At 49.5% G+C, this 9,472-nt stretch overlaps 1 protein-coding gene across 1 annotated transcript; it reads right to left on the bottom strand.

The window, feature by feature from the left end:
- NR2F2 (nuclear receptor subfamily 2 group F member 2) lies at positions 2,828-8,305 on the bottom strand (the record flags this gene model as incomplete). Its single annotated transcript, XM_021406942.1, is given in 2 exon segments — positions 2,828-4,835; positions 7,778-8,305. Coding segments are annotated over 2 exon segments (803 nt in total), but the record flags the coding sequence as incomplete, so codon positions are not given.

The following is a 9,472-nucleotide window of genomic DNA, read 5'->3' as shown; positions in this document are numbered from 1 at the left end:
AAAAAAGAAAAAAAAACAGCGCTCTGTCCCTCACACCCTTCTCCTCCCCAGCTCCCTAAACCAACACATTAAGCAAACTTTAAAAACTGGGTTCCTATTACAAAGCAGCGCCCAGGACTAACTGCTTTAAAATTACTGCATAATTAGATTTAGTTGAATTTCACCATTAATTAGGCAGCCGCACTGCGGGGAGCCTTTGAAATCTGAGAAAATGGGAAAAATCATCTGAAGCACGTTTTTTAAACCCGACTTCAATAAATCCTGACAAGGCCTGCATTGCTCCGTGTATCTCTTTCCACCCTACAAAGCAAAGCGGAGCGAGCGCGATCCCCGGGACCCACGAAAGTTTTAATTAAAATAAAAATACCCCCCCAGCCGGCTTCCCACCGCCGGAGCGCCGCGCAGCGGCCCCGTTCCCCTTCTCCCAGCACCCCCCACCCCCTTATTTTGCCGCATCTGCCGGTGCTTCCCGAGCCCCCAGCGGGTCCGACCCGGGTGGGTCGCGCTCGCACGGGGGAGACGCTTCCCCGGGTCACCGCCGCGCTCCGCGAGCAGCGCAGCTCCGCGGGGCTCCGCGCCCCCCGTCCCCGCGGCTCCGCCACCCGCGGCCGCCCCCGCGCAGCTCCCGGGCCCCCCGCGCTGCCGCTGGAAGCGGCGGATCCGCGCGGCGCGCAAGCCGAGGCCGGGGCCGCCATGTTGTGGGTTGCAGCTCTTCGCAATGCCCGGCGCCGGGCTTTTCCCACGCGCTTCCCACCGCGGGTTTTCCCTCCCCGCCGCGCGGAGCGGGGGGTTCTCCCTCCCCCTCCCCAACCCCCCGGGTGGGAGCCCAGCGGGGGCTGCGAGCTCTGCCCGGCCCCGGCAGCCCCACGGGCGGGCTGGCACCGCCCGCCAGGCGCCTCCTCTCGCCCCAGCCCTCCGCTTTTGTCTGAACTTGGGAGAGCCGCCTCCCCTCCGCGCCCCCTCCGCGCCCGCGCAGCCGCCCCCCCCCCGCCGGCGGGGCCGGGGAAGCTTCGGGCGAGCGGCGGCGCGGAGGAAGAGGAGGAGGAGGAAGAGGAGGAGGAGGGGAGGCGAAGCCCTATGCCCGAGCTGCGCTCTGCAGCTCTCGTTCCGGGTCGCCTTCGGGTCTCTCCCCGCCAGTCCCCGCGCCGGTGGCGGGGTGGTGGGGAAGGAATCGAGATTTAAAACCCAAACAAAAAACAAAACAAAAACAAAAAGAAAAAAAAAGAAAAAAAAAAGGGAGGGTTTGGGGGGGGGGACGGCAAGGGAAGAAAAAAATAGAGACTTAAAGGGAAAGAGTCGCCATGTTTAGCAGCTTTTTTTTTTTTTTTTTCTCTTCCCTCTTTAAAAAAAGATCTCCTCAATTCCACATAGAACAAGCTTCTCGATCCCAACCCTCCTCTTTTGTCCAATTCAATCTTTGGATAGATCTTTTGTTCTAACTCAGCATGAAAAGAAAAACTTTCTTTAAATGCTATAAACTTAAAACTAACTGAAGTCCCTAAACAAATCCTGCTCGGAGCACTGCAGACCTATATCCACGGGGCTCGTGCGTGCGGGTGTGCGTGCGGGTGTGCTCTGATTGAACCCTGGTGCTTTTCTGTTTACTATTATTCTCTGCGAACCAAAGCTTGCTGCGAGGAACTTATAAATACAGAGAGAGCTTACAGGCTTTACGACATAAAAAGCGGAGAATGTTTTGGATTTGAAAATCATAAATTATAATTTAATGCCAATAACAATTTACAACAAATGGTTGTTTACAATAAACTAACACAAAACAAACAAGTCAAGATCCTGTGTTCTTAGTAAGCATAAAAACTTCACACACACACACTCACATGGATAGCACTTGCAATAGAAAAAGCTAAATCTAGAGGTCAGCAATCCCCTGCAATAATAGTATATTTATATATTTATAGATATTTATATATTTATAGGAAAGGAGCCATGATTCAGATGGAGAGCCCCGCTCGGCTCACAGCCCTGCACCCTCGGCCCCAGCAGCCACAACCCGGGCTGGAACCGACCCGACGGAACGAGCCCTCTCCCCCTTTCTGGGAGACCACAGCACGGTGTGGCAACGCGTGGCAAAGGGGAGAAGGGGAAGCCTCAGCCGGGAACAAAATTGCGAGCTTTCGCGTACAGAGCATCTGCCACAGACCAAGGGGAGGGCGGCCGGGGGGGGGAAGGAGGGGGTTGTGGGGAGTGGGGAAGGAGAAGGGGAGAGAGAGGAGAAAATAAAAATGACCCGCACACGCAGAAAACCGAAGAGCAACCCCTTCCTTCCGAACCACCTCGCGTCGCCCCGAGCGCTGCCCGGCTGCGGGGCTGCCCGCTGGGCACAGCGGCGCTGCGGGAGGGCCCTGCGGGACGGGGCTGCGTGGCCGCCCGCGCGTGGCCGTGTGCGGGGACCGGGGGGGTTGGGGAGACCTGTGGGCACGCTCGCCCAGTCCAAGGGAAAAAGCAAAAACATCAGTCCACTGGAGGGGATATATACATTAAAAACCGACTCCTCAGTGCTAGAAGCTACAGCCACTCCAATTGAAGACCTCTCAATGACAACGATAGATGGCAACTACAGAGCGTTATAAAAAAATCACACGTACTTAAAGAAAACTCATTGCAAACAACTGACCTATATTTACAATACCGCTATTACCTTGCTTGAATGATCTTGTGCGCGTATGTCAGACATTTACAAAAGATTTTCGCCCCATTCTGACCATAAAATAGATACTGATCTCCAGGTTTCTAATACTTCTTCACAACAATACCTTTCCTACGCAGGCACTTAAGGGTGACAAAAATAAGGGCCTTTTTTTTTTTCTTTTTTTTTTTTTTCCTTCCAGAAAATCCATTTTTAATTAACAGGAGGATTAGATGAATGGGGGTTGCTGGTTTACCGTTTCAGCATGGTGCTTCCTAAAACCACAGATCAACCACGAACTTCAGTCCTCCGCCCCCAGCCCGGAATTAAACAGGTAAATACACTACAATACATCTGCTACAAACTTACTGTGACAAGTAAACAAATCAATCGCCTATGGGCCTAAATGACTGCAAACTATAGAGAAGTAATGCGGTTTCTGAAAGACATTTATGACAGCCAAACAGGTTTCAGATATCAAATAATATTTTAATTTCTGAATACTTTCAATTTTCCTTGGAATATAACACACAAAGACTCGACCAAACAGTTCAGTTATTATAACTTTTACAGTATACAGAAATGTTGCACTTAAAAAACAAAACAAAAAAAAAAACAAAAAAAAAACAAAAAAAAACCTTCAGTTTTTTTTTTTTAAACACAAAACTGTAAACTCTAAGATACTGAATCAATCACGTTATCTATAAGTGCCAACAGTGTTATTTTGTCATGCTGATTTCAATGGTATTTTTTAAAAAGGGAAAATATCAACAATTATTATAATACAAAGGGCTTGCAAATATACAAACAGATAGAGGAGTTTAATAACAATTCATGATGAACTATGTGGAACCCAATTCAAATTACAAAAGTTCACTTCGCTTGTTTGTTTGCTTTTAAATCAAAACCGTAGTGTGTCTTGGACACAGTTCCTTCTACCTAGAATAAATCCCCACAGTTCATTTTCTGTCCGAAATACCAAAAAACCTAGATTTGGGGGGAGTTGTATGACACGTGTGGTTCATTCGGGTCTATATAATTATAGCTCTCTCAGCTTCAAGCTTAGATTTTGGGTCACCACCTTAAGTGCGCTTCCATCATCGTGTTGTTGAGTTTGTGTTTCTCTCTCTCTCTCTCTCTCTTTTCCTTTCTTCCTATACGATACGTTCGTGGACTCAGTTTTAATTCTTTCAGAACATATATTTTAAGGATACACAGTTGTTTTTTTTTTTTTTGTCTTTTTTTTTTGTTTTTTAAAGAAGCCAAGATTATATCAAAAATTATTATAGAACCACAGAATAAACTGGTTTGAAACCAGAAAAATACAAAAAAGAACAGCTATAGGTACATAGACACATAGGACAATTAATAATTTGGAAAAAAAAGACTTACTTTCTTCCATTCTGCTAATTTTCTCCAAATTTCCTTTAAATGCACTTTAAGCGAGAATTGTTTAAAAAGTTGACCCCCAAAAAAGAAAAGGAAAAAAAAAAAAAGAAGAAAAAAGAAAAAAAGAAAAAGCCCACCGCCGTCTCCTTTCTTCTTCTTTCTCTTTTTTTTTTCTTTCTTTCTTTTTTCTCTCTTTTTTTAAATTTTTTTTTAATTTTTTACAAAAAAATGATAAGTAGCAAGTTTTATTTTCGGAGCGACACGGGAGTTTTGAATGCATTCTGTAAAAGTTCACGTGACAGTCTCTTTTTTAATTCACAGTCCATTAATTTTTTTTTTTCCTGTCTTCACTTAGCAAACTTTGTATCATCCTTTTACATCCTTTCTTAGCAGAAGGAAATTTAGGAAACAACCAGAACCCAAATGTCATTTGCTTTCCTTTCACTCTCATCTCCCTTCTCAATTTTTATTTTTATTTTATTTTTATTTTCTCTCTCTCTCTCTCTCTCTCTCTCTCTCATATTTTATTGAATGGACATGTAAGGCCAGTTAAAACTGCTGCCAGACAGTAACATATCCCTGATTAGGGTTTCTATGGGGGTTTTACCTACCAAACGGACGAAAAACAATTGCTCTATGACAGAAGAGGAGACAGTGCGAAGGGAGGGGAGACGTAGTAATAGCTTCCCGAATCGTGTTGGCTGGTTGGGATACTGGCTCCTAACATACTCTTCCAAAGCACACTGTGACTTCTCCTGTAAACTTTCAACATGGGCTACATCAGAGAGACCACAGGCATCTAGAAGAAAGTGTATTAAAAAAAAAAAAGAAAAAAGAAAAAAAAAGAAAAAAAAGAAAAGGAAGAAAAAAAAAAGAAAGAAAAGAAAAAAGAAAACAATCATCAGATTAAAAAGTTTTCTTTTTAATTTTGATTTTTTTTTTTTTTTTGTTAAATCTCTAGAAAGAAGTGCAGGTCGTGCGCCATCACCTCGCCCCCCAGAGTCTCCGTGGGTATCACCCATAGGGCCGATCCCTGTCCTCTTCCACACCTCTCCCTCCTGGAGGGGCTCCCGCAGCAGCAGGAGCGGGGCCGTGTGCTGGGGGGCGCTGCCCGGGTCCCCCCACCTCCAGTGTGCGGGGAAAGGCCGGGCCGGGGGCGGGGGGCGAGGGGCGGGGGAGCCGCTCTCTCTCCCCCACTTGGAAAATAAGCGTGGGGAGCCTAAGCGTGTGATGGGAAGGCGTGCTGATCGCAGTGATGGAAATAATAATAATAACACTAAAAAACCGGCCCAGCCACAGAGAATGGCGCCCCGGATCCAGCAACAGATTCTCCCCCAGAGAAGACAACGCGTTTTTCTTCAGTCTTTGAAACTGATTTAAGTGGCCCTTTAAAACTGATCTTGTCAGTTTAGCCTATTCAGAGGCAGCCATGCAAACTGTGATCTCTCTGTTCATTTGAGCTGTTTCTTTTCCCCCCTCTTTTCTTTTCTCTTTCTTTCTTCCCCCCCTCGACTCCCCCCTCTTTTTTTTTTTTTTTTTTTCCCTCTTCTTCTTCTTTTTAAACCTAAAGGCCCTTACAAGAAGAAAACTCCCTGATAGGGTCTGGACATTTTTTTTTTTTCCTGATACGCTAAAATACAATAACTTCCCTTTAAATCAGAGACGTCTGTGCTGAAAGAGCACAGGTTGTGACCTGACCTCCCTGTGGCTTTCCTAGGCACAGGGCTAACACATGCATATTCTGCGAGTCATTAGAACCCAGTTGTTGTGTTTTTCTTTTTTTTTTTTCTTTTTGTGTGTGTGTGTGTGTGTGTGTGTGTGTGTAAAAAAAAAAAAAAGAGAGGCAGGAGCAAATAGAGTGTGTGTGCATCCCTGTGCATCTGCTTTCCATCAGTGCTGTTATTGGGGAGCTGTGTGCGGAGCCCTCCTTGTGCACGGGGCTATCTCCCCAGCATCGAGATAAGAAGGAGCGTTTATCTCGTTGGGAGGCAATTTACACGCCAGGCCTCACATTTGGAAAATAGCAATAAATTAAACAGTTACGACAGGATCGGACGATTGTTTTCTCAGAAGGCTAAAAATAATAATCATCATCATAATAAAGTGATCTGGGGAGAAAGGAGAGGTTTGGGCTCCGCTCTTTGGGGCGGCCGCAGCCCAGGGGCTGTGCGGGGGATCCTTGGGGCGGCCCCAGATGCGCCCGGACCCCAAGCAGCACCCCATGGGCAGCGGCCCCACAGGGGACCCCCCCAGCGGGTGCTCGTGGGTCACCCCAGGACCTCCGCACGAGTGGTTTGGGGGGTGGGGGTGGGGGTGGGAGGAGAAGGATTTTTTTTTTTTTTTAATGTGTAAAGCAATAATATATAAAAGGAAGTTTAGGTCACGACCCAGAACCTGGACAAAGTCCAGAAAATGACTTCGTTCCCCAGACCCCCTTTAACACAACAAGGAGCGGATTGTGAGCCCTCCTTTTCCCACATAAACTACATTTTTTTTTCCTGTTTCCTGATATCAGGCTTTAAAAAACTCCGATGAGTAATTATTTTACAGGTCCTGCTTCCATTCATATGTTTATCGCGTGGCCACTTTCCCAAGCTTCCCAATGAGCTACAGAAGAAATCTATGGATTTTTAAACTCCATCCCCAAACTTGCAGGGCTGCAGCCTTCAAGTTAGCGATCTGAGATAACGTATTGCGCAAATTAGCGAGCAGATTTAAAAATAATAATAATAATAATAAAAATATTTAGCCTCCAGAGTTAATATCAGCTTTATTACTCACCCAGGTTAAACTCTAGTGCAAGCTAATTAGATTTCACAACGCACTCAATTATTGCTTTATAACTCATGCACTACTTCTAGGCAGCAAAAGTTGACACATATTTTTCCCCCCTCCGCTTTGATGATCCCAGCAGCACCCCGAGCTGCGCTCCTCGCCCTGTGCCACCCCGGAACTGCTCGGCGGAGCGCAGCTCCTGCCCTCTGCTCTGACTTTTTCCTGCTGTCCCCGACTGCTTATGGTAATGATCCCTCCGCACCCGCTCCTCGCTCTGCACTCTGCAGCTCCTGCTGGGTACAAATGCAAACTTTTCCCCTTAGCTCCAATGACACAGAACTGCTCGCTGCCACGTTCTGTTTCAATCAGAGACAGCTCTTTGGGAAGTTGATTTATTTTATTTTATGGGATGGCAGGGAACATATTTTAAACTCAGCTTTGCGCATTTAAGTTTTTTTTTTTAATTCAATTTTTAATCCTGCAGGGCTTTTCCTCCCCCCTCCCTTCCTGGCTGCCCATAAAATGATCCTCTTTTTAAAGTGGTTTCACTGATAGGACGCCTTGTATTTAACAACATCAAACAGATTTTTGCTGCTGTTCGGATGCGTGTCATTAAATGCAACAACCCAGAGCTAGACTGTTAAATAAAATATTATTTTCAATGGGAAAAGCGCAGTCTCTTGTGGCGAATGGGTGCCTCCCCCCGAGCCCCCTCTTCCCCCTTCCCCAGCCTCACGCAGCGAGGCTCGGGGTGCGCTTCCCCGTCTATTTCTCATCGTTGTGATGGGTTATCTCCCCCCACAGCCCACGCTGGGGGGCTGCTGAGAGCCGAGGCCCCGCGGGTAGCCCCCCAGCCCCACTCTTGGCAGGGCAACGGGGCTGGCAAAGGCAGCAACACTTTGCAAAGAGCAAACATCTCTCGTAGGGGCAGGGGGAGGAAGGGGAGAGCAAAGAAACGCTGCCTACCTGAGGTGAAGAGGACTATGGCCTTTAGACAGCTATATTCTGCGGAGTCGACATGCAACGCTTTCAGTTTTTCTACTTGCTCTTGGAAGATTCGTATGTGGTCCATAAAGGCGACCACTCGGTCAGCAGACATTGGCGAAGCGTGGAGGCCGGCGGCTGCCAGCAGCGGGGCTACGTGGAGGGGCATGGAGCACTGGGCGGCGTTGAGCACGAACAACTCGCTCCAGGTCAGCCTGAGCAGGGCCACCTGGTCTGTGATCTGCAGGTCTGGGAAGAAGGGGATATTCCTGGCCCACTCCACCGCGCTGAAGAGCATCCGAGCTGCCAGTTCGCAAATGTTCTCGATGCCCATGATGTTGTTGGGTTGCATGCACTGACTGCCAAAGCGGGAGGTGGGGTAGGGCTCTGCTCTCAGAAGAAGGGAGATATATCCGGATAGGTAGGAATGGCAGTTGAGAGGGTCCCCGTTTGTCAAGGCGAACTGACCGTGAGTTGGCTGTGTGGGTGGCATTCTGCCCCTCTGGACCGCTGCAGTGAATAAAGAAGAAACTACAGCTATTAATATCTGAATTGCTCCGAGCGCCGCCAGCCCCGAGCCCGCTCCGTGCGGCCGTGCCACGGCCCGAGACCAGCGCGTCCCCGGCCCGGCACAGCCTCACCTCCCGCACACGGCAGGACCCAGCGAAACCTCCCCCGTCCACCCCTCCTACGGCCACGCTTTGTGTTTTCCTTCATTCCGACCAAAGCAGCTTTATCGATTTGGGGCTGGGGGAGAGGGCTGGGCAGAGGGCAGAGGGCACCGACACTTCGCAACCCCCGAAAAGAAAAAGAGAAAAAGAAGGCAAGGAGCGAGCAGCCCCGGCATCACCCCCCCAGGGCCGGGCTTTATCCGGCGGCACCTTCCCGTGGAAGCGGGCCTGTGGCGTTTTGTTCAGACATTGACACGGAGAGAGGAAAAAAGGAGAGAGAAAAAGGGGCCGGGGGACAAGGGGACGGCGGGGAGGGTACGGCGGACCCCGCGCTCGGGCTCTGCTCGCTGCCGGCCGCGCTCCGAGCCCGGTTCCCCCCGCAGGAACACAAAGAGGAGCCCGGCAAGTCCCGAGCCCCCTCACCCTTAACCTACATAGCAGCGTCCAGACGCGCTGCGGGGCCGCGGGCTCACATTTCCCGGCTAATTTTATAGCACAAAGCCCCCATCGCCCCTCGCTTCCTTCTGGGTGCTGCTCACCCTCCGTGGGAAGGACGGGGAGAAGGGAGGAAGGAGAAAAGTGGGGTCACAGCGAGGGGAGAGGCAGGCACACGGCGATACACACACACACACACACACACACGGAGGGAGGGAGGGATGTGTCTATGTGTTTTTAGAGGAGGGAAAATCCGGTTGGGAATCCACAGTGGAGTGCTGTAGAGCCCTCGGGAGGGTGAGTTCCATTGTAACCGTAATTCGAACCGCCTGGGTTAACCCGCGGGCCGGGGGCTGGATGCGAGCGGGGAGCCCCGAGCATGCAAGGGGGGGGGGGACCGCGGGGACAACGAGCGTCCGGCGGAGCCATCGGCTCCGGAGTGGAAATCCGTCCCCGAGCAGCCGCCCCCCGGCACACGGCGACGGCCGCGGTGGGTTCCGGGGCAGCATGCGGGAGCCCCCTCCTCCCCTCCCACGGCTCTTTCTTTCACGAAGAGAAAGTTTATTTGGGG

Source organism: Numida meleagris, chromosome 9, assembly GCF_002078875.1.
Source record: "Numida meleagris isolate 19003 breed g44 Domestic line chromosome 9, NumMel1.0, whole genome shotgun sequence".
Classification (NCBI taxonomy): Eukaryota; Metazoa; Chordata; class Aves; order Galliformes; family Numididae; genus Numida; species Numida meleagris.
Note: the sequence above shows the minus strand (reverse complement) of the source record. Positions and strands in the feature narration are given on the sequence as shown.